Source organism: Peromyscus californicus, unplaced genomic scaffold (genome assembly GCF_007827085.1).
Source record: "Peromyscus californicus insignis strain IS unplaced genomic scaffold, ASM782708v3 Scaffold_19__1_contigs__length_69161282, whole genome shotgun sequence".
Classification (NCBI taxonomy): Eukaryota; Metazoa; Chordata; class Mammalia; order Rodentia; family Cricetidae; genus Peromyscus; species Peromyscus californicus.
In genome coordinates, this window is record NW_026294491.1 from 58,421,684 (window position 1) to 58,447,463 (window position 25,780).

A 25,780-nucleotide genomic window follows, 5' to 3' on the forward strand; every position below is an offset into this window, starting at 1 on the left:
GTGGATGTGCAGAACAGGATGAAACTAGCAAGATAGGCTTGGGGGTGGCACACAGCTCACCGCGTAACAGACCTGGTGAGGCTCGGGTGTCTGACTAGGAACCTAGAAGCCCACCACAGCTTCAGGTAGGCAGGATCCACGAGGGGGCTCTAGGGGACGTCCAGGTAGTGGCCCGCCCGGGGGCGAGCGCTGTGTGAGCTTGAGCGGCAGCTGCTCAGAACTGGCAGGAGGCCGGGCCACACGCTCCTCCCAGTCCCTCCTCCACAGCAACCCGGGGAGGGGAGGGGAGGAGGGGGAGGGTCGAGCCTAAGGGTAGATCTTAAGCGCCTGCTCAGCCCACCTCCGAGATACCCCAGCCCCGGGTGAAAACGACTGTCCGGAGACCTGCAGTGTTGCCTGCGAGAGGCTCTTGGATCTGGCTGGCGTTGGTGGCATCGGTGTACCCAGGGCCCCGGGTACCCCGGAGTAACTCAGCGCAGCGCCTAGGTAAGGAGCCCCGGGACCGCCAGCGTCTTGAGCTATGGGCTTGTGACTCTATTGCCAGGCTGTGGCGGGGGACACTGGAGCTCGGACTGGGGAGGACGGGCAGGGAGGATGGGCAGGGAGGGCGGACTGGAACCACCGCGTCCTCCTGTTTGGTTCTGGACTGACCTCGGAGGCCCCCAGGAACAGGGCTCCAGAATTGTTGAGGGAAGATGTCGGACTCCTGAGAAAGTCACCCTAAGAATTCAGTGCCAACTGGGCGGCAGGTGAACCCGGGAATGCAGGGAAATGTTTTGTCTGTAGATCTCATTCTGGGACTCACACACACACTTCCTTGTGAGGAATAGTTCAGCTTTAAGAAGTCTGAAAATAGAATAACAAGACATATCTCTCATTGTTGGAGCGTCCTGCTGCTGGCCAGATAAAATGCTGGTTATTTCACCCTTTAGGCTGGATTTTTACAAAGCCAAGTAAAACCAGAAAACAGAGACCGTTGTCTTCTTGGGGTTTTCATTCGGACCCATGGGAATCACTGCTAGGTCCTGGTAAGGAAGGAAGGAGAGGTGTGTCAGGCTCTTACACACACGGGAGGGAGCTGTCACCACTAAAGGACACACAGATTCTGGTTTGGGCGGCACACGTTACCAAGTCAGACTTGCACAAATCATCTTTGACCCAAATGAGAATGCAGAGCTGGGAGAGACTGGTGTATGAGCAGGAGCGGGAAAATGTATCTCCTGGAGCAGGGACAACGCCAGAGGCTGGCAAGCAAATCTTGGAGTCACATTGAATTCCTGGGTCAGGGCACCAGAGTCAAAATAAAGAGTTAGACCTGGCAACCGGGCGCCGGAGAGATGTCAGCACCCGGGCTCACCGAGGGGACTCGGGTACTCTTATGATAGAGAAGGCTTGTTGATTTTTCTCACGGAGAGGACTCCGGTACTCTTATGATAGAGAAGGCTTGTTGATTTAGTATCCTCGGCATGCCGGCTTCAGCTCCTTGCCGTCAGGCATTGAGTGATTTTCCTTCCTCCGACATCTGTGTACAGAGCCTTCCCTCCCCACATGCTGATACCATCCTTGAACTGCTACCATGGTCTGTCTTTCCAGACTGTCGCTGATCTCAGTGACACTGAGGCGGAAGGCTCAACATACTGAGCCACTGAGTGCTTGAGAGGAGAGATGTCATTGGGTCTCAGCAACTCATTAAACAATTGAGAAACCAATCCCCTGTAAGGTGTTAAAGGGCGGGGCCAGGTTTCCCTCCTAACCGGGTAGCTGGCTTTTAACTCTTCTCCACTATGTCTGCTCACAGGTCATAAGGAACTCCTACAGATACAACTAAACCCCCCCCCCAAAAAATAGTTTTGTTTGTAAACAAATACAATTTAAGATTTCACTTTTGAGACTGCCTCAGCATAGAGCAGTAAGAGAAGAGACAATGGGGTACTTGGGATGGGGGTCCCTGGGAAGAACTTCTTTAAGGGGAACCCTCTTGTTATCTTTTCATCCTAAAGGGTACATGTGGCCCAGACTGGGTTCCAACTTGCTGTATAGCTGAGAACCTTGAACTTTGATCTTTGGTGTCTCAGTCTCCTGAGATGTGGGATCACTGGCCTGAGGCACCCCCGCCTGGTCTATTAGGCACTGGGGATCAACCCCAGGGCATGCTGGGCAAGCATTCTACCAACTAAGCTACATCCCCAATCATATTTTTTAAAATATTTTATTTTATGTATATTGGGTGTTGCCTGTACGTCTGTGCACCATGTGTACCTGATGCTTAAGAGGGGCAGGAGAGGAGCGCCAGATCTCCTGGAACTGAAATCACAGAGATTTCGAGCTGCCATGTGGGTACTGGGAGTTGAACCTAGGTCCTGTATTAGAGCAGCCAGTGCTCTTAATCATGGAGCCATCTCTCAGGAGTCCCCCACCCTCACTCCACATGCTCTGTATGTTAGGCCTGCCATCTTTCATGATTCATGATTCACGATTATGAGCCTGACTGACCCACTGACTCTGAGAAACACAGAAACATTTCCATCAGGTAAAGCTTGAATGATAAAGTATTAAATAGAAAGAAACTGAAGGAGGGAACGATTAGTTCTAAATCACATTGTTCTGGGATTCTAAGGAAGCTCTGCGGTCTGCTGGCATGGATAGAATGTTCCCATTGCCTTTCTCTATGAAGTATGAGCCACCTTTGGCATGCCATCACTGCTGCTGCGAAAAAACATTTTTTTTCATAATTTATTTAACTTTATTTTATGTGCATTGGTGTGAAATTCCCCCTGGAACTGGAGTTACAGACAGTTGTGAGCTGCCATGTGGGTGCTGGGAATTGAACCCAGGTCCTCTGGAAGAGCTCTTAAGCACTGAGCCATCTCTCCAGCACCTGCTGTGAAAAATTTTATGAAATCAACTTCTAACACAGTAAACAGAACAGGCTCACACAGACTGTATGGCTTTTGTTTGTAAGTAAACTTAGCAGCTGAGGACGGAAGTTACTGTAAGAACACACACTGAATTAATTGGTAGTTGATTCTTAGCAAAAGCTGTGTTCATTCCCTCATTCATCAGTGTCAACACATCAGTTGCCGGGTGCTGCTCTGTATTGACAATGCTGGGGAGGATGAAGCAGGGCAATCTCACACATTCAAGGCCCAGCTTGGGCTCAACAAAAAGATCATGTCTCAACAAAAGTAGCCATGGGCAGGGGGTATAGAGAACTTGCCTAGCGTGTGCAAAGCCTGATTCAGTCCTGAACTCTGGAACAGACAACAGGTAAGGTAGTAGAGATAGGTAGATAGATAGACGATAGATAGATAGATAGATAGATAGATAGATAGATAGATAGATAGATAGATAGATGGATGCTACTGTGGACCAGGGTGTGCATGTAGAACAGTAAGTTAGATACACTTTCTAGTGTCAAAGAATTTTGGAGTCAAGAGATGAACAAAAATCAAGGAATGATCGGAGTGAGTTCAGACAGTAATAAATGTTTAGAAGAAAAGCCAAGAGCTGTAGTACAGTGCTATCCATACAGGCTTAAATGTGTAGACATGTGTAGGGCAGATAGCAGGGGCCTGACTTCTTGCATTCAACTCCTCCTTTTTTAGATTTTTTTTTTAATTTTTGTGTATAAATATTTGCCTACATGCAGGAAGATGGAATCAGATTCCCCAGAACCATATTTAGTGATGGTTGTGGGCCACTGTGTTGGTGCTGGGAGCTGAACTGTGGTCCTCTGCAAGAAGTGTGAGGGATCTTAGCCATATTCAGCCCTTTGGAGTTTTGAGGAGAGATTTCTCTGAAAAAAAAATCCTTGAGATGGGACCCCTGAAAAAGAAATACTTTTGGCAGAGGGACCTACTGTACAGGTGTGTGGGAATCGAGGGCAATGCACAGAAGGCACAGTTGGGAAGGCCAGAGTGGCTGGAGAGGAGAGGGAGAGGAGAACTGGATGCAAGAAAGAAGGAGAAAGGTGGCTGGGACCAGGCCACCCAGAGTCTCACAGGCCAAATCAAACAATGCAGGTCTCACTCCAAATAGGCCAGCAAGAAGCTGGGTGTGTTCTAAGCAGAGGTGTGAATTCATAGTTCTGTGAGGTTGAACTGGGTGTGGTGTGGAGGACGGAGTGTATGAAGAAGCAGGAGAGGATGAGGCTTTGGATTAGCTGGTGATAGTCTAGTCAAGGCTGTAAGCGACAGATGGGCACAGGGTAGATTTTGAAAGTAGAGTGAAAGGTTATGTACGTAATATTTCTGTGTCTCAAATTTCCCACCTACAAAATGGATCTATCATTGCTGCCCCTGAACTTCTGTAAAAACAAAACAAAACAACAAACCAGCTAATAAGTGTGCTTTAGAAAACATTATGAATGGACTCCTAAGAGTATGTGAGATCTTATTACTAATACTCTTTGCTAACAATGTGTAAATTTCTCTCTCTCTCTCTCTCTCTCTCTCTCTCTCTCTCTCTCTCTCTCTCTCTCACACACACACACACACACACACACACACCACATTATAGCAGAATACAATACAATACAACACAACATTTTGCTCTCTCTGGAACATCAGAAACCATTAGATGAACCACAATAGAACACAATGACGTGAAGGCTAAAACAACATCTAATTTCACCTTACAAGTTGAACGTGCTCAAGTAAAATACGAAAATATAACATTTGAAACTGGGAATTGGGAAAAAAGAAGTTGAAAAACTTTTCAGAGGACAAATGAGTCTTTGTCCTGGATAGGGCCCTGCCAGTGTCCAAGAGTGCACAGCTCTGCTGAATGGAAATCTCCATGGGGCAGCAGAATTCACCGGGAGGGCCCTGACAAGCACTGAATAGCTTTCCCTTAGTGGAGCATTCTCTCTTAGAGGAAGCTCTACAGCTTCCCTGGTTGATGACTGACTAAGTTAGAGGTGAGGGTTTTGAAGTTGTTTACTTCACTAGAGAAGAGATGACCCCGCCATGACAGGACAACTCACCACCACATGAGGCAACCCTTCTCCTTCCAGCCACTTCTCCTTCCTTGCTTACTTTGAGGTACAACTTACAAGAATGAGATGTCCTAGTTCAGAAGAAGAGGGGCCTCTTCCTTATTTGCATTGTGTGCTGTGGAATTGTTAGCACTCATGGCAGTTTGCGGGCTACATTCTCTTGCTAAATGCCTCTAATTAGTCAATGAGTCGATGTCTGAGTTTAATTCTCAAGTAGTCAGCCTGCTGATTCAAATTGGTGACAACGATTCTGGGACATAGCTACCATATTTCCTTAGGATTGGGAGCTCGTGGGGGCATCTTTAAGGGAGAGGTCACAATCTCTTCTTTGGCCGTACATCTTCTGTTGATACTCTCTCTCTCTCTCTCTCTCTCTCTCTCTCTCTCTCTCTCTCTCTCTCTCTTTCATTTTTGTGTGTGGCATATGTGTGCATGTGCATGTGTGCTCCCCTGTACACACACATGAGGAAGCCAGGAGTCAGTGATGCCTATTTCCCACTGTCATACCACACTTAAAAAAACATTTTTTTTTTAGTCTATCTCTTGCTGAACTCCCTTATTTAGCTAGATTGGCTGGCTGGGCAGTCTGCAAACCCCTCCTGCTTCCACCTTCCAGTGTTCAGACGACTGATGCTCGCCACCACACCCTGTTCTGTATAAGGGTTCTGGGGATCTGAACCTGGGTCCTCATGTTTGTGCTGCAAGAAATTCCCAACCAAGTCATCATCTCAGCCTCAAGAGCTGTAGATCTATTTTTGTTTGACTCATTCGATGTATGGAAAGGTTCAATTTCTTAACATCCTTCAAACATCAGTGACTATTTCAGGCAAATGTGGTCACCCAGTTTTTCTTGAAAACAGCTAAAGGATGTAGTGACATTCAGCTCTCATTCCTACATGGAAGCAATCTACTGGAGTGGGATGGGGATGCTCCTTTGTGGCTGGTCCAGTTGGTCACCATTCCCATTCCGTGGCATAGGTCTGTTTTCCTCATTTATGATTCCCGAGGACTTCAAGATTTGACGTCAGGTCAGAGCCGTCCAGTGCAGCTTGTCTCACCTAGTGCAGCATCCTCCATCAGTAGAGCACAGACCTGCGTCTTGCTAACTATTGAAAGGCTCCATTAGTCGGTTACTGAAGTCTGAGTCCACCTAGCAAACGGCTAAGACTCTGTGTGGAACTGTATCTGTCAGGAACCACATGAGTTTTCCATATTGCTCCAGCAGCTCCTGTGACTTGTTGTCCTGACCCTTTGTCATTCAGGTTACTGTTTGGTTATTGTATCTTTGCATAAACGTTCATTGGCTACAATCCTTAAATCCCCACCAATTAGTAGACTGCCAACTGTCTAGCAGGTACAGGGTACAGTGGGAGGGTGGCTTTCCTCTCTCTGTCATTGTGCTTTGGTTATGCAGCCTGGGATGTCTTTGGTATCATCATCATCATCATCATCATCATTATTATTATTTTACCAATTCCTTATTCTTTTTGGCTCATTTTTTAGGTCTTATTTTCCAGCTTGACTGTTCCTGAGTCCTTAGCAGAACTAAGAAATATATAGCAGTGTTGCTGGAAGTTTCTCCAGTCCCACCTGCCCTGCGGTCCTGCAGCTGCTTATAAAATAATCACTCAGAGGCTTAATATTAATTACAAACTGGATGGCCTATGGCTCAGGCTTCTTGCTAGCTAGCTCTTTCATCTTAAATTAACCCATTTCTATTAATCTATGTTTCGCCATGTGGCCATGGCATTACCTGCTCTCTCACATCTTGCTTCTCCTGGTGGCAGCTTGCAGCTTCCCCCCCGACCCTGCCTTTCTCCTCTCTCTATCCCGCTTGGATCTCCCACATGCTCCATCCTGCCCTGCCATGGGCCAATGCAGCTTTATTAATTAACCAGTTGGAGCAACACATATTCACAGCATACAGAAAGACATCCCACAGCATACAGAAAGAAAGACATCCCACAGCCTAGTGGCTTTCAACTGACAACGATTCTTGCTTCCCCATGGGATATTTGACAAATATCCACATACACAAACACATATCTGGTTGCCACAGTGGGGTACACTGTTGGTATCTAGTGGGCAGAGGCCAGAGATGCTGCCGTAAACATCCTATGAAGCACAGGCCACCCCTACAACCATGATTTGTCAGCCTGAAATGCCAGGCATGAGAAGGTTAAGAACTCCTGTTTTAGAGTCGGGGCCTAAGTTCAGATTCTGGCTTAGCTGTCTCCTATCTCTGTGATGTTGGCCACATCATTTAGCTCCCACGCCTCCATCCCATTCCTGTTTTCTCTTATGTCTGTTGAGCTCTGCAGAGGTCATTTGTATAAAGCACTTAGGATGTTGCATGGTATTGTCAGTTATCATTACTGGCAACCGTCACATAGATGCTTTCATACTTTTCCTTTTCTCATTTCACCTCATACATAAGCCATCATCAAGACCTGTTGGTAAAGTCTGGGAGTTGGTACTTATTTTTTAACCTCATCTGACAGGTAGGCATCTGTGCACTTGAGTATTTGAAGACTCTGTTAAGAGATCTCAGAACTCCCTTCCCTTTATGACCCCCATTATAGCAGCAACCCTTCCCGACCTATGATCTCAGTCACTCATGGTCAAATGATGGCCAGGAAGTATGAAGTGGAACATTCCCCAAATAAACAATTCATGAATGTTAAGTTGTATACCATTCTGAGTAGGGTAATGAAACATCATGACACCCCGTTCTACTTCACCAAGCCTGCTCAGAATGTGAACCACCTCTTAAGAGCCCAGTGTGTGCGCGCACTGTGTATGCCACCCACCCGTTAATCACTTAGCAGCTTTCTTACTTATCAAATCAACTGTCATGAGTTTAAGGAATCCTGGATGTTATTTATGATAGCCCCAAAGAGGAACCAGAATGTAAATCATGGAAGGACAGATTAACTCTGGCACTGTGTTGTGTGATTTTTTTCCCCTGTGGAGGAGTGAACAAAACCTGGACATTTGCACACTAGACACAGGGTTTTTGATTTTTTAATTTATATAATTTTATTTTTGGTGTATGGGTGTTTTGCTTACATGTATGTCTGTGCACCACGTGCATGCCTGATGCCTCTGGAATTCTGATGAGGGTGTTAGGTCCTTGAGGAATAGAGTTACAGACAGTTGTGAGCTGCCATGTGGGTGCTGGGAGTCAAACCCGGGTCGTCTGGAAAAGCAACCACTGCTCTTAAATACCGAGCCATCTCTCCAGCCCTGGGTGCACGTATTTACCACAAGTAGCTGTGTTGTTTTCATAATAGCGAAGAATTGCATTTTAGTTTCCTTTTTTTTTCTTTTTGGTTTTTTGAGACAGGATTTCTCTGTGTATTCCTGGCTGTCCTGGAACTCACTCCATAGACCAGGCTGGCCTCGAACTCACAGAGATCCGCCTGCCTCTGTCTCCCGAGTGCTGAGGTTAAAGGTGTGCGCCACCACTGTCCCTGGCTAGTTTCCTTTTCTTGACCACAGTTCTTTTCTGATGTTGTGAAATGATTACACAAGAATCATGTGAACTGTCCCCAAAGCGTGATTAGACACTGCAGAAGTTTCATGATTCTTATCCCTGTGAGGTAATGTGACATTAAGTTCTGAGTTCATGAGATAATGAGATAGGGATGGACATAGTGCTAAGAGAGTAGGTAACTGTTCTTTCTTAGTTTTGATATTAGCACATATTGGACAGGAATTGTTTTGCTGATTTAAAAAAAAAACACACACACACCAGGTGGTGTTTAATGAAGTGGGGACAAGAGAGTCAATCCCATCCACAAACTGTCCTTGTTTTAGCATCCCTAGAAAGGGAACCATTAACAGTGTTGAACTCCAAGTGACAGTTGAGGTAGCTATTATAAATGAATCAATTATTGAGGGCTGGAGAGATGGTTCAGCAGTTAAGAGCACTGGCTGCTCTTCCAGAGGACCTGGGTTCAATTCCTAGCAACCACATGGCAGCTCACAACTGTCTGTAACTCTAGCTCCAGGGGATTTGACATCCTCACACAGACATACATGCAGGCAAAACACCTGTCCATAAGGTTAAAAAAAAAAAAAAAAGAACAGCCAAGTGTGGTAGCTCATACCTTTAATCCTAGAACTTGGGAGGCAGAGGCAGGCAGATCTCTGTGAGTTTGAGACCAGCCTGGGCTACAAAGCAAGTTCCAGGACAGCCAGGATTGTAACACAGAGAAACCCTGTCTCGGAAAAACCACTTTTAATTAATAGTTATAAAATAATAAAAATAAACCAGTTATGGGTTTTCCTTTTGTCCAGGTACCTGGACAATATGAAATGTCATTTCTTTCTTTTGTGTGTATGTGCACGTAGTGTATGTGTGCAGGTGTGCGGTACATGGGCACATGTGTCCACAAGCCAGAAGAGACCAGAGGACAGCCTCTGGTCTCTTCTGGCTTGTGTCATTCTGTGTCAGGTGTCATTCTGTGGGGGCCGGACTCCTTGTGTTTTAAGACAAGCCTCATTAGATTGGAGCTCATTGGTTTAGGCTCAGCTGCCTGGTTGTGGAGCTCCAAGCATCTTCCTGTCTCTCCCTCCGCGGTGCGGGATTGCAAGGGTGTGCCAGAGTGCCTTACTTTTTACCTACACTCTCAGGGATCCAACTCCAGTCCTTGTACTTGGAATGCGGGCCACCTCCTCAGCCACTGGTTCTTCCTCATTAAACAAGATGCAGTTGTTTCAGCTTCCTTGTGGATCAGAGGTTCCTTCTTGTTAGTTAGTTAGTTAGTTAGTTAGTTAGTTAGTTAGTTAGTTAGTTAGTTAGTTTGTTAATTATTTCCAGACAGGGTTTCCCTGTGTAGCCCTGGCTGTCCTGGATCTCACTCTGTAGACCAGGCTGGCCTTGAACTCAAGAGACCCGCCTGCCTCTGCCTCCCTAGTGCTGAGATTAAAGGCGTGCGCCACCACACCTGGCTGGACCAGGGGTTCTTAATCTCAGTCATTGATGATTTGGGGTGTCTGTATATGGTGGGAGGCAGTCTGTGCATTGAGAATATTTAGCAGCATGCTGGGCCTCTGCCCATTCTATGTCACTAGCAGCCCCCTGACAACAGAGACAATCGAAGACGTATCTTGATATTTCCAGTGTCTTTGGGGAAACAAAATCAGCCTGGTTTCAAATTGCTAGACAAGCTGTTTACATCATCATATCCAAATGAGGAGATCCTATCTCCCTTGACTATTCAGCCTGGTATTAAATCAATTTTTGAGATAGCTAAACTGTTTTATTAGATTTTAGTCCAAACTGAGCCTGCCTATTATCTGCTCACATATCTTGCACAGCAAATTTACAAATACCACATTAGTTTTCTGTGGCTGCTGTAACAATTTGCCATTTAGTGGTTCAGAGCATGTTCTGGTTGGGTTGTGGAATGTGCCTCATGGGTTTGTCTTTTGAAGTCTCCTTCCCAACAGAGCATGTTCTGGTTGGGTTGTGGAATGTCGCCCATGGGTTTGTCTTTTGAAGGCTCCTTCCTTACTGATGTTGCTATTTTGGAAGATCACGGAACATTTAGGGGGTGGAGCCTAGCTGGAAGAAGTAGATCACTAGGGGTGGATTTTGAAGGGTGAGCCCACCTTCCGGGCTTCTCTCACTTCTGACTTCCTGATCTGCCATACGAACGGCCTCACTCCTCCTCCAATTACTGCTCCTCCGCTCCGTCTATTTTCTTTCATACATTGTTTTGTCTGAAATCAGGGATTATTCTCTTCTTATATTTTACTTTAAATTAAACATAAACACTCTATGATCATATAAACCCCTATCATATCCTTTTGAATTAGTTCTTATCGAAGAAACATTTTATTGTAAAAAGGATACATTTATTTTTTTTAAGCAAAGTTGGAGTTTGTTAAGAAACAATTTTATGGACTTGATGAGGGGGGAGATATAGATAGATAGATAGATAGATAGATAGATAGATAGATAGATAGATAGATAGATATGGATGCATGAATAGATAGATAGATAGACAGACAGAAGTTGGGTGGTAAAGAGGTGGGAGAAGGGAGTGAATATGTCAGAATACATAGACTGAAATTCTCGAAGAATTGATGAAAGCATTATTTATAAAGGAAGTATTTTATTAATATGTTATACCTTGTGTTATTTTCTCAACATTAACTTTTATGTGACAGTTTTATACTTTTTCAATTAAAATTGAACTATGACTCTTTCTCAGTCATAAGAATTAACTTTAAAATGTGTTAAATAAAGTCCCACTGATAACATGTCGAGGTTGTCGGACATTGCAGTGTTTTGGTTGTGGGTGCATGTATGTCCCTGTGTGTGCTGGCTTTTGTCGTACTGACCACATGAGCACTGTACTGAAATTTGTGTTTATTTGATTAGTTGTATTTTTGTTGTTGCTTTATTGAGTCAGGAACTTGCTTTATGCTGCAAGCTAAACTTGAACTTAAAACCTTCCTGCTCAGCTTCCTCAATGCTGGGGCTGTAAGTGTGAGCAGTCACACTCAGCATGAGTTAACAGTTCAAAGGTCCCCCTCCCATTTATAAGCTGTTATACTAATCCTAGAAATTTAATGAAAAGGTCAGTGAAAGATTCAAATAATTTAAGGCTTGCAAAATTATCTTTTTTTATTAGTGGGGGGAGGAAGTATGATAGATAGATAGGTAGATAGATAGATGATAGGTAGGTAGGTAGATAGATAGATAGATAGATAGATGATAGGTAGATAGATAGATAGATAGACGATAGATAGATAGATAGATAGATAGATAGATAGATAGATAGATAGATAGATAGATGTGTGCTTGGAGGCCAGAAGAGGATGCCAGGTGCCTATCACTGCTCTATCTCTCTCCACCTTATTCCTTTTAGGCAGGGTCTCTACTGAGCCTAGAGCTCGACCAGCAGCCAACAAGGCCCGGTGAGCCTCCTGTCTCTCCCTTAGACAGTGCTGGGATTACAGGCGTGTACATTGTCATTCTATGCTTCTTATGTGTGAGGATCTAAATTTAGGCCCTCACACTTTTGTAGAAAGCACTCCTATCCACCAATCCCTACCTCCAGCAAACGTACTGCATATGCCTACTAGCATGGCTGACTTTGTTTCTATTTCAGAGTCTTAAGGAGATGCTCTGTTCCTGGACGTTGATCTACCCACTGACTCTTCTGCACCTAGTTCCTTCTTCCTCCAAGAACAGGCTGCATGTTTGTGTTGTGTTGGCCTGTGGTGGTGGTTTAGAAAAGGGCTTCTGGAGTTGTGATTTTGAAGACTGCTACGTGATCATTTTGTGGGCCGGGGTGGTAGCTCAGTGTAAGAGTTCTTGCCTAGCAGGCAAGAGGCCCCCAGTTCCATTCCCAGTACCGCTAAACAAGTAAAAATAGACATTTTATATTCTCTAGTTCTAAGAGAATGTCCCAAGTCACCACCAGAAATGCAAAGGTATTTTTAGCCAACTCTTATCTGCAGGCAGAGAGCTTGAAGAGCCTTGGGAGTTACAACCTCCTACAAAGGGTTCCACTGTGTTCCACTGTACAAAAGCCTTGGGGGCTGTGACCGTCTCCCACAGGTTTCAATGACCCTTGGAAAGGAGAAGCAGCCTGTGTCCTGGGAAGCCAAGGACATCTGGCTGTTTATACTGGCGCTTTGTTGGGAAAAGCAGGAAGCTCTGTTTGCTACTTTGTAGCCTGGGGAACTTTGGGTCATGTTTATTTAAAATAGGTAATACTTTCAAAGGGGTTGGCAGTGCCTTCCAGCAAAATCACAGAAACAAAGAAAACAGCACAGACAAAATAATAAGATAGGCAAACAGACCAGAAGCCAGAGGAATGTAAGCACCACCCATCCCCAGGCACAGAGACCATCAAGAGATTTTCAAATGTAAAGTTGGTTAGACCCAAGTTGGGGAGTGGACCATAAAAAGATTTCTTTATGGTGGTGGGGCTGGAAGCCAGAGCCGTGTGTGTGTGTGTGTGTGTGTGTGTGTGTGTGTGTGTGTGTGTGTGTGTGTGTGTGTGTGTGTGTGTGTTACCGCCTCAGCCCTCTTCTTAAAGCAGTAGAGACTGATGCAAAGTAAAGGTGTGAATTGAGAATGGCCTTGAGGGGCTGCAGAGGCCCTGAGGAAGCTGGAGTTAGTGACAAGGAGCTCAAGATCCCCAGACATAGGTGAGAAAGGAGACCACTTGGAGGGAGGGTGACGTGAGGTCTATGGCTCCGACAGTCCCTGTTCTTAGGGGATAATGTTTTCATTTGTAAGGGATGGGAAGTCATGTGGAAAGGAGAGAGAGGGTAGCTGAGCAGGGAGGTAGGGGCCAAATGAGTCAGGAGGAGTGCCTAGAGTTCCCCGCAACACACGCGGAGTGCTCAGGACAGAGGCTGAGGCGACATACCACTCAACTGTCCATCCCGTATCTCCTAAGGCTGGAGCATGCACACACCGCTGGACTAAAGACACAGACGCGATTCTGCAGGGCTGACGTCCTTCCTGTGTTAGCCCAGTAGATGTGCATGCTACACCTGATGGGCGAGAAGCCGCCATGGGAAAGGCCGTGGGAGACACTAGCTTCAGGACAGAAGTCCAGCAGTTTGCTGCTGCTGCGGCTGCTTTGTTTCCCTCGCGGGGATTTAGTGTTCCCATAGAAGCCAGCCTCGTACTTAGTACTCTGAGCATTACAGGTCGAGGGTGCTGAGTACCTGAGGTGAGGGATGTGGTCCATGGATACCACAGTTACTACTCATCGTGAAGAGATGTGTGAGCACATCATGAGAGAAGAATTAACAGAGGCATGGACACACTGCAGTGGGCACGATGGGCAGTGAGCTGGGGGCTCCAATTAGAGAAGGCAGGAACGGCATCTTGGAGGAAAAGCTCCGACTTCACTGAGGGGGTCATACGTTGAAAGCAAGTGTTAGAAGGTGGGTGCTTTATTGATGAATCCAGGGATCTCGGTAAACCTAAAACCAAAACAAAACATATGCTTAACAAAAGGGCTTATGGTTTAGCTTTCTCTCCTCTCCTCTCCTCTTCCTTCCCCGTCCCTCAGTTTGTATGTTGTTGCTAAGACAACCACTTACGTAGCATAGGCTGGTCTTGGGAACTAACTGTGTAGCTAAGGGTGACCTTGAACTCCCATTATGCGGCATGTTATTCTTGCTTTTTTTGTTTGTTCTTGTTTCTTATGCAGGATCTCACTCTAGCGTCTAGGCTAGCTTGGAACTCACTAGGTAGCCCAGGTTGGTCTTGAACTTGGGGCAGTCCTCCTGCCTCAGCCTCCTGAGTGTTGGACACGGCAAGCATGTTGGCCCAGCCTGATAGTTTTCAACCCCACTCCCACCCACCCCTCACCCCCGTCATTCTCAGTGTGTGTTTTCATCCCCTCTCCCATGCCAGCTTGGTATGTTGACTGTGAGCTGCTCTTCCTGATGTTGCCTGCTGAGTCTCAGATGGGGGCAGTTTCACTTCCCAAGGGACACTCTCTTTTTGCTTACCACGACTTGCCGGCAGATAGGGAATGGCAAGTACACGTTAAAACAAAAAGACAAGGAAACCAACCATTGTCCTCTCCCCAGAAGTGATCACGGAAAACACTCTGGGACTGTGTTATCTGGATTTTTTTCTATTTATGTAGAAATTATAGATTTTAAATAGAAACAAGACTATGCCACATTAACATTTTTTTTTCTAATATGCATCAGAGTGTTGGGTTTATTCCTTTGACTCTAAAGACTGCCATTCATATGACCCGGTCAGATGGTATCGGTGGTACCACTTAATGACTCCATGATGTAAGAAGCAGAGACCATTTGAAGCATGGAGCCAGACAGTGCTGTGCAGAGTAGGTACTGAGTAGGCAGGCATTTATATCTCACATTACAGTTTTAAGTTTCATATCCACTTATCAAATTTGGGATTCCAGAAGTCTCAATGGAAGGCAAAATGCTTCTTTGCTTGTGCAGTTCCTGTCTTATGTGAAAATGAAACAAAACCCAAACCAACAAGTTGAGATACAGAAAAAGTCCAGCCCACGTCTCCTCAGACCGCTGTGCTGCTTTTGACAGAGTGTTTGCTGATCTTTCCGGAAACAGGAAACAAGCTTCTTCACATATCTTCCTGCTCTGTGGGGCTCTCCTTGAAGTTTTGTCTTGTTTTTAAGTCGTGTGTGTGTGTGTGTGTGTGTGTGTGTGTGTGTGTGTGTGTGTGGTTATGTGTGTAAATGCAGGTATACATATGCTACCATGAGTGTGTATGTGTGTGTGTGTGTGTGTGTGTGTGTGTGTGTGTGTGTGTGTGTGTGTACATGAATTTAACCACAGAAATACATCTGGAAAAAGACTTAGCAAATCATTATAAAGAGGAAAAGCTTATTCTTTTATTTCCTTTATCCTGTTATCTTTGGATTTTTAAAAATCATGTGCTTTCTGATGGATTAATAAGACTGAAATAAGACAAAACAAAATTAGTCAAAATTATAAACAACCTTGGAGTATTAAACTATGCATACTTTTTCCTGACCAGAAAAAGAAACTAGTTGAATAGACAAATACAGCCATTCTGTAAGAAACTCCAGAGACAGTTTTCCAAGCTGATTGGCATTGTTCGGTGGTAAGATCTGATTTTACTGCAAATGGTGTCTTGGAATCCTTCTGAATTCCTTTTGCTCTGAATTGGTTCCATGTCATTTAAGAGGTTTTAAATGTCTGAACGGTTCCCTTCCTATAACATATGTGCTCATCTTGCATTTGAGTCCCACTTATAAGCTATTTTAGGCCAATGATTGTATCAAATTCTTCAGGATTCCCAATTGCTTCCATCATGGAGAGTATATACAGTATTTGCTTGATAAATACCCTTGGATTAAATGGCTGGGATCTGGTATTAGAATAAAGCCATTTGATGCTGCAAAAAGCCTTTAACAAACTAGAAATTTCAATGCTTTTATGCAACAAAAGCATATTTCTTATCCACGGAAGGCTGTACACATTGGAAAAGCTCTTTTCTGCCTATCAACGAGGGATCTAGACTTCTTAGGCTGGAGTCTCCAAGGCTATAACCTGACTTCTGAGTTTTGTGTTGGAAAAAGGAGGGAAGAGAGGAGACACATTGTCTCAAGTGTCTCAGGCCAATTCTTTTCAGGTTTCCACTAATCAGGAATTAGTATCCAGACTGGATTCCAACCTTAAGAGAGACCAGGGTATACAGGGGACACAGGGGTCTTGCAGGAGTGGAAAATAATCATGCCATCTGGTTAGTGCCTCCTTCAAGTCAGCAGAATTGGCATTCATGTGGACTGTGAGGCTTGTTTTAGTGCATGTTGGAAATCAGATGTGTCAGAAACCGCTAGGATTCCTATTGTTTAAGCAGGCATTTATTTAGTGCTTGCTGTATACCAGGTGCTAGTCTTGGACTTTAGAAGACAGTAGTGAGGTGGAGTCCAGACTTCTCACACTGCAAGAGCTGAGTTTCTAGAGCAAGTTAATAAACCAATAATGCAGAGTTTGTCATTTGGTAACAAATATTGGAGGAGTGTACTTGGGGCATTGGACTTGTACTGGTGTGGGGAATTAGCATGCAGCCCCGTTTTAAATAGATAGATCAGGAACAATTCACTGTAAAGGTAACTGGGGCAAAAACCTAGAGATGAGAGTCATTTGGTTGTCAAGGCAGAGAACCTTGCTGTGGGAATAAGCACAGACTTTGGGGTGGGGTGGGAGGTCAGGATACCTGGTATATTTGGCAGGAGGCCGGGAAGCCAGGGTGGAGACAGCAGGTGTGCAATTAGAGAGGACAGAAGTAAGGTTTCAAGTCCGTTGAGTGTAGACCAAAGACAGCCATGTGTGGATATTTTGCCCTATGACATATGAAGCCAATGAGGAGTAATACAGCCATCTGTAATTATATTGGGTTTAGACTTTGGGGCTGGGACAAAAGCAGAGAGACAGTGTTGCCAACATTCAAATGAGAGGTAATGGTGGTTTGGACCATTTCCATCAACTCCTTCCAAAGTTGAAGGGACACATTTTAGTTCTAGTTTTTTTTTTATCTATGTCTATCTGTCTGTCTACCTACATCTATCTATCTATCTATCTATCTATCTATCTATCTATCTATCTATCTATCTATTTTTGAGACAGTCTCATGTCATCCAGGCTGGTGTTGAACTTGATATGTAGCTAAGGATGACCTTGAACTTCTCCTCCGCTCTATCTTCCAAGTACTAGGATCACAGGCATGTGCCACCAAGCCTGGTTTATGCTGTGCTGGGGATTGGACCTAGGGCTTCAGGAATGCTAAACAAGCACTCTCCCAACTGAGCTAAGTCCCTTCCTTGCCTAGAGAGATTCACTTTAAAGGGGAAATTATTTTACAAATATGAGTACCCTTTTTGTTTTGTTTTGTTTTGTTGGTTGGTTTTTTGAGATAGGTAACAGCTCTGGCTGTCCTAGAACTCACTTTGTAGACAAGGCTAGCCTCCAACTCACAGAGATCTGCTTGCCTCTGCCTCCCGAGTACTGGGATTAAAGGCGTGAGCCTCCATCACTGGGCAGTACCTTTTGCTAATAAGGTGTTTGTGTATGGGTCTAACTGCAATGTTGTTTCTACTACCTCAGTTCTGATATTCTATCATTTCATCAATCCATTAGTTTAGAAAATATTTCTCCAATACCAGCATCCTCCAGAGGCCAACAATTTAGACCTGACGTCTATTTTCAGAAACTTAGTGTGGTAGGACATACATACATGGCACCCAGTTGTACCACTTACATCAAAACCACACAACAGAGTACTATAATCACAAGAGAAACTGGCATGGAAACATTACCCAGAGCCCACTAACTGCTGCTAGGTATCTGTACAAGATATGCCTTTGGGCATAATGACGAGGAGGACAGATTTGTTATAATTATTATGATTTGATGTTTCCCTTTATAACCAAATGGCACTGTAATAAAAATCAGAGAAAATCATATTTAACTGTCTCAAAATGTTATGTCTATGCTCTGCCATCCATCAGCGTAAAGGATTCTGCCAATTCAGTTCCTATCTAAACGCCAGCTCTGAAAAAAAAAATGTATGTTTCATTGTTAACCAACATCGCTGGGACCGCAGGCTCACTGATTGGCAGCCACTTAAATCCTCTTCAGTACGTTCACTGCATGTTTTTTTTTTCTTTTCTTTTAGCTATCTGCTCCCAAGATGGCACTGCTCGAACAGCGTGCACTTTTCTGCCTCCTCTGCTGCCTCCCACTGGTACATCCTTTCCACTGGCAGGATGACTTTAGGTCATCAGGTAAGAGACATCAAACTCCAAGTGACTTCCGATGCTGCATGTTTTGATGTGTGCGAAAGTCCTTTTAAGAAGTGTTCGTGTGGGGGGCTGGGGAGATGACCCGGTGATAAAATGCCTGCTGTGCCAGCTTGAGGACCTGAATTGGATCCCCAAACCTGATGTTAAGAAGTTTTCAGTGTTGTGGGGGGGTGGGCAGGGTCGAGGGGGTCTCTGAAACTTACTGGCAAACCATCATAGATGACTTGATGAGCTTCAGGTGCAGTGAGCGATCCTGCCTCAAAAAAGCAAAGACAGAGGGGTGATCATAAAAGATACTGTTCATCGATCTCTGCCTTCTACAATCCTGTACACACATATGCATGTGCATCTGAGCATGCATGTCTACATGAGCACACACTAACAAGGGCTTACCACACACACACACACACACACACACACACACAAAGAGGCATGCAAATATGTTCAGGGAAATAATTCATCCTGAGGTAGGGAAGGGCCTCACTCTTATCTCTTTATGACCCAAACTGAACAAGCATGTGTTTTCTTGTCTTGCTACAACCATGGAAAACGCCCCCAAACACCTCCCCCTCCCCCTTCCACTGCCTCTATTCAACTCCTGCCAGGTACAGGAGCACACCTGCCATGGCGTTTACAAGGCAGTTTCCAACCCTGCTTGTGTCTTGACAAACAAGCTTAGTCCTGGGGAGGTGGAGAGGTATGTGAGAAGATAACAATCTGGACTCTTGAGGTCCAAAGGGATGTGACTGTTTCTACCTCAGTATGAGGAGAAGTGGAGGCAAGTAGATACTGGAACCCCAGGGGAGATTCGACATGCTCAGGAAGGGATAAAGGAGGAGGAAGATTTAGACCATACTAGAAAGAGTAGCTAGCGTGGGACAGGTACATCTCATGTCACCAAGAAGGACCTACCTTGCCAGGACATTGCTTCAGAAGTATCATGAACGCCTGTCCGTCTTAAAGAAAACTGTGACACACGTGTGTCTCAATCTATGTCCTGTGGAGAACACAACCAGAGGTGGCTAGAGAATGATGTCACTCTGTCTACACCCACAGATCCCTATACCTGAATACATGTACTCACTTCGGATCTGGTTGTTCGTGCTGGTTGGGTGACTCCTTTCCATAGCATCTACAAAAGGGCTTGCATAACTCGGTGGCATCGAGATAAACTTTGCCCTACTTCACAATTGGGGAAATGGATGGATCAATAGGAAAAGGACTGTGCCTTATATTGATAATTGCACAGGTAATTGAATAATATCTCAGCGGTCCACTCATCCCTCAACAATTCCCAGGAAGTAAAGGCTCTATGGATACAGCAGTGATTAAGGTGCGGAGCTTGTCATCAGGGAACCTGTGACCTACTTGAAATGCAGTTAATTTTTCCAAGTATCAGTTTCAGAGATTGGAAACAGGTCACACGATGGGTAAATGATTATCCAGGGTACATTTTAAGTCATTCACTCTTATTGGTGCACTGAGAATTTAAAGACATGTTTCCTGTCCTCTCATCTTTAAACGTCACTGGAAATCTGTTCCTTGAGGACAGGGTTATTTAATTATTCATCTTCCTGGGATTTGTGTTAGCCCAATGCCATACTCATTCTAGATGCTCAAAAGTGGCTACATGAATATTTTTAAGTTATAATTATTAGACTAGTTTCTTGTCAAAGGAATACATAGAAAATACGGCTAATTCAGGTTATGATTTACTTGTGTGTGTATGTGTTATAAGTGTGTCTGTGAGTGTTCACACCTATATACACTGGCAGAAGCCAGAGGAAAATGTCCAGTGTCCTGTTCTATCTCTTTGCACCTTATTCCCTTGGGATAGTCTCACACTGAACCTGAAACTAGGCCGACAGCCAGCAAGTCCCAGGGATCCTCCTGTCTCCACCGACCACAGGACTGGGGTTTCAGGTCCGAGCACCCATGCCTAATTTTTTATGTTGTGCTGCAAATTTAAACTCATGCCTGTGCAGAAAACTCTCTTACACATTAAGCCATCTCCCCAAACCCCTCTTTTGACTGTTTGGGACAGGTTTATGTAGCCCAGGCTGACCTCTAACTCACTATGTAGCAAATGCTGGCCTTGAATTACTTATCCTGTTCTCCTCACAAGCACTGATATGATAGGCATGTGCTGCCCTACCTGGAAAGGCTTAAAGTATAGGCTAGAGACTCATCACATGCTGATGAAGGACAATAAAAGTCTAAAAGAGAATGCAATTTTCCTACAATGTATACATGCCAAGACTCAGGAATATTTGACTACCAAAAATATATCAAGTAGCATACTCTAGGTCCAAAGTTCCTATTCAAGTAAAGTTGAGGAGGACTGAGAAAAGATAAACTGAGCCACAAGCTAGAGCATCCAAGATGAGGTGGTTCTGATGTCTCTTTCTTCTTCTTCTTCTTCTTCTTCTTCTTCTTCTTCTTCTTCTTCTTCTTCTTCTTCTTCTTCTTCTTCTTCTTCTTCTTCTTCTTCTTCTTCTTCTTCTTCCTTATGATGATTCCAGACCGAGGGAGAGATGAGATGCAGGCTCATGTGATGTGCAAGCTGTAAGACACCCTTTTCTGTACCCAGTGTAGTACCTGTGGCTCCTAGAGTCTGGGTGAGCAGGCTCCTAAAGTAGAGGAGGCTTTGGAGAACCACAGATTGTTTGAAGAGGTTCCCATGGTTTCGGTAGAATTAAGATCTCACTTGTGGGCTGTGGAGCTCTGCTGCTAGGCAGGGTCTCCAAAGCAGCTGAGAGTTCTCTGGGGCTCCTCACTGAGCTGTGGGAGCCAGTGGTCTCCCCTTTGGTCTGGCCCTGCCATGGCTGCCCGTGGGTGGGGACACAGTAGCGCACTGGCTGCTCATCACAGAAGGAAAGGCAGAAGGTGTCTCCTACCCTGCTACTCTCTAGACTTGTTGTCTCCCAGTTAGACCAAGCCTGACTCTACAGATAACCTGACATGGGAGATGAAGAACCTTCTGTAATTCTAAAAAAGCCACAGAATGTTCACCAATAAGGAGGTAAAATGAAATAATAAAAAAAATCTTCGAGGAATTGTCCCAAATTTTGAATGTGCCCTGAAGAAGAGTGGAAGCCCTAGTGGAGATCTGCTGACCCTTCTAAGGACTCTCCATCCTTTGAGTAGTGAGAGGTTACCAGCTCTAGAGAAGAGAAGAAGGAATGGCAGTTGACTGCCGGCCGGTTACATGCAACAGTCCGTATTAGGCATGTGATGAATACACTCACTTCATCCGCATTCTTCATCCACATAACTGTCCTGAAGCTGGTTAAGGCCTTTACCAATGGGCACCAGAGAGAGGACTTAAATTGCTTAGGCCAGAGCACCATGACTTGGTGTGTGAAACAGGACCACTTGGATCCAGTACTGGGCTTCACTCCATTCTCTGTCTTTCTTGAAAACTACCTCCTATCATTACTTCATTAGTGTGGCCAAGAGATCTGGACCAGGACACAACAGCTATTTACCATGAGTCAGTCTACTTGGAATCTTTTTGATTCAGTTAAATTGGGGTGAGGACTGGGATAAGCTCCGGGTGATTGATACCCATGATGCTGGCCTGAGGATCAGCTTCGTGTAGGAGGCCTTGTGTACAGAAGTCTCCATCACTGGCTGGTGCTTCACACATGAGTCATCAGTGGAGCATGTGAATAAGATTATTGCCAAGACTCAGAGCCTTGCTGAGCAATGCTGCATGATAACAAGGCGGGTGCCACACTCCACATAGCCCTGGGTGTTTGGCAGAGTCTGTACAGTGCAAAACACACAGTCTGTGCAGCACAGGAATCAGCTCCCACACTTCAGTCAAGTGGATGTTGGGGGCAGGCTCAGCGTATCAAGAAAAGTATAGGTAGGGATTTATCATTATTTGGACCCAACATCTCTGGTTTTTATTTTAGTTGATGTATGAGTGTTCTGCATATATACCTGCAGGCCAGAGGAGGTCATCAGATCCTATTATAGATGGTTGTGAGCCACCATGTGGGTGCTGGGAGTTGAACTTAGGACCTCTGGAAGAGCAGCCAGTGCTCTTAACGCCCCCCCCCCCCCGCCCCCCGCCATATCTCCAGCCCATGGACCCAACATCTAAAAGTAAAGCATGGTTTTGATGAGGTTTAGAAAGGAGGGCAGTTGTAGGTATATGGAAGAGTTCAGGCTTCAGAGACGAAAAGGAGAGTCAAGAGGGGATGGGCCAAAGAACATCTACGAATTACACTGAGTCTGGTGCGTCAGAGGCGGCATTTAGACTAGTGGGGGCCAGCTCTTGAGTGGTAGCTAGTCTGGGCCAATGTCCTCATTCTTACCATCACATAATATTCCACACATATCCAGTTCTTGATTCTGAAGAAGAAATGGTCGTGTCTGGGATCAGGGATAATTCCAAATAAAGAACAAATCATAGAGACTGTGAAAAGGTTTGTTTGACTCACAGGATTCTGGCCTGGAACTCATAAGATAGAGAATTCTGGGGTTCAGGGTGGGGCTGGACAGTTGTAGAGTGAGAAGAGGAAATTGGGGGACGATCATTTAGTTTCATCTTGGGCCATTGGCTTTGATAGTACTATGGAACAATGTCAGGTCCAGATGTACAAGAAGTGTAAGCATGCTGGGAATAGTGGAGCACGCCTTTAATCCCAGCACTGGGGAGGCAGAGGCAGGCAGATCTTTGTGAGCTTGAGGTCAGCTTGGTCTACAGAGTGAGTTTCAGGACAGTCAGGGATACATGTAGAAACCCTGTCTCAACACACACACACACACACACACACACACACAGTATAAACACTAATCAGAATATACATGTCTATCTCCATCTTTTTATTCTCCAAAGCCCCATATGGTTTGAACAAAGCAGGCCCTTGAGTAGGGTGAGAAATGGGAAGGTGTTGGGGAAATGAGTTAGTAATGTGCTTGTCACACAAGTATGAAGATCAGCACCCATGTAAAATCTGGGCAGATGTCCACAACCCCCAGTGTTGGGGAGGGAGAAACAGGTGAGTCCATGGAGCTCATTGACCTGTCGCCCTATTCCATCAATGAGCTCCAGGTTCAGTGAGGATTCTGTCTCCAAAAAATGAGGCGGAGAGCATTTGAAGAAGACAGCTGACGTAGACCTCTACATTCACATGCACGAATGAGCACACACACACACACACACACACACACACACACACACACACACACACACACACTGCCAGAAACTATGAGCAGAACTTCATTGCCCTGGAACTCCTAGCACAGTAAAGTCTGAAGTGGACTGGGTTACTGCCGTGTGTTCACATGAAATCACATGAACCTATTTTTCAGCATGGTTCCATAAGATACAAGCGGTGATGTCTGCTGCCAGCTCTGGCCACAGTAATATCCCCAAAGGAAATGGATCCTACCCCGTCGGTTGTACAGACGTGATGTTCGGTTATGCTGCTGAGGTAATGCCTATCTTTGCCTTGACCTTCAATCCTGGGCTTGGCCTTGCTCGCTAGCATATGTGCTAACTTGATCCCGCAGTCACCCGAGAATGAGTCATTGGCCATCCCCATGGCCATGCCTTTTGCTACTGTGTGATTCTTCAGCTGTTCGTTGTCTCCTGATTAATTTGCTGATGAATCTTATTTTTTCTCAGATTTTCCTTCTATTCAAAGATGGTTAGTCTATCTTCTTCTCTCCTGTGGTTATCTTCAGGCACTCAGCAGCTCCAACACTTCCCTAGACGTCTTTAGGAAAGACAGGGATTTGGGCCCGGGTAATAAACTATTCAAAGCACTGCACTTGGACTGTGTGTGACGGAGAGCATGTTCATTTCTTCTCCCAACAGAGCATCTTCTTGAGATTGTATTACCCAGCTCAAGATCAAGATCGCCTTGACACTGTTTGGATCCCAAACAAAGAATATTTTTTTGGCCTTAGTAAATTTCTTGGAACACCCCGTTTTGTAGGCAACATTTTGAGCCTATTATATGGTATGATTTCTATTGGTCCTGTTCTGAAGTTATATGCATATGTGTGTGTGTGTGTGTGTGTGTGTGTGTGTGTGTGTGTGTGTGTGTGTGTGTGTGTATGTATACAAGAAACAAAAGTTACAAGTAGTAAGACTAAGGTTGATTTTCTCCTAAGATGGTGAGGATGGGATTTCTTTTCTTTTCTTTTTTAAATTATGTGACTCTCTCTGTGTGTGTGGCGCACACGTGCATGCATATATGTGTGTGTATTCTTATGCACACAAGTGTGCATTCATGTGAAGGCTGGAGGACAACCCGAGGTGTTATTTCTCAGAAATGCAGTCCACCTGCTTTGAGACAGGCTCTCCCAGTAGCCTGGGGCTCACCAGTTAGGCTAGACTGGCTCATAGGCAAGCCCCAGGGACCCTCCATCTCAGCCTCCACAGCACCGGGATTACATGTGTGTGCCTGGTATTTTTATACCACCACATGCAAGGCAGACACTTTAACAGCTGAGTGAGCTCCCTAGCCAGAAAGACGGGATTTCCTACGGGTTTAGGCAACACTGGGAGAAGTGAGGGCTCTTTATCATTTTACAAATTCCGATTTGGATGCCATGGGATGGGATGGAGTAGGATGGGGATGTTATATTTGCCTTAACATCTTCTTATACCTGAGCCTCAATTTCCCTTCTTACATCCTGTGGTAGAAGCCACAATGTGGTCAGAGTAGCAGATTGTCTGGTGGGACCATTGCCTGCACATTTTGTGTCAGAAGAAAATAGAAAAACAGAAGCCAGGCCCAGCTGACCTCTCACTTATCACAAGAGACCTCAGTTCATGCCCGTCACCACCCCCAAAGGACTCATTTCTCTCCTACAGTCTGAGACAGTCATCATTTAATATGTCTGCAGTATACCAAGGGAGACTTTCCGTTCCTAACATTTGTTAGATCAGGTGAAATTGAGCCTGTGTTAATTACACCTTCAAATTTTTCAGCTTTGGGAATTTTCTTTATCTTTAGGTTTTCATAGGAATTGCTTTAAAGTAGGAAAATAAACTAGAAAATACTATTGCAGCCGGGGCGGTGGTGGCGCATGCCTTTAATCCCAGCACTTGGGAGGCAGAGGCAGGCGGATCTCTGTGAGTTCGAGGCCAGCCTGGTCTACAGAGCGAGATCCAGGAAAGGCTCAAAGCTACACAGAGAAACTCCTGTCTCGAAAAAACCAAAAAAAAAAAAAAAAAGAAAGAAAGAAAGAAAATACTATTGCATAGTGTGGAGTAATTTATAAGCCACATCCATAACAACCAACACATTCAGTCTTCCTGACCAAATGTTTGTTTATGATAAGAAAATGACGTTCGCCAGGCGGTGGTAGCGCACGCCTTTAATCCCAGCACTCGGGAGGCAGAGCCAGGTGGATCTCTGTGAGTTCGAGGCCAGCCTGGGCTACCAAGTGAGTTCCAGAAAAAGGCGCAAAGCTACACAGAGAAACCCTGTCTCGAAAAAAA

General features: G+C 45.0%; 1 protein-coding gene across 1 annotated transcript in view; it reads left to right on the top strand.

Moving 5' to 3' along the window:
* The first annotated feature begins 257 nt into the window (after positions 1-257).
* Pla2g7 (phospholipase A2 group VII) overlaps positions 258-25,780 on the top strand; it is a 43,031-nt gene continuing 17,508 nt past the window's right edge. The window contains exons 1-4 of the mRNA XM_052745390.1: positions 258-486; positions 18,186-18,294; positions 23,638-23,759; positions 24,146-24,290. Of these exons, the coding sequence (XP_052601350.1) occupies positions 18,201-18,294; positions 23,638-23,759; positions 24,146-24,290 (361 nt within the window). The 5' untranslated portion in view covers positions 258-486; positions 18,186-18,200. The remainder of the gene's footprint in view (positions 487-18,185; positions 18,295-23,637; positions 23,760-24,145; positions 24,291-25,780) is intronic.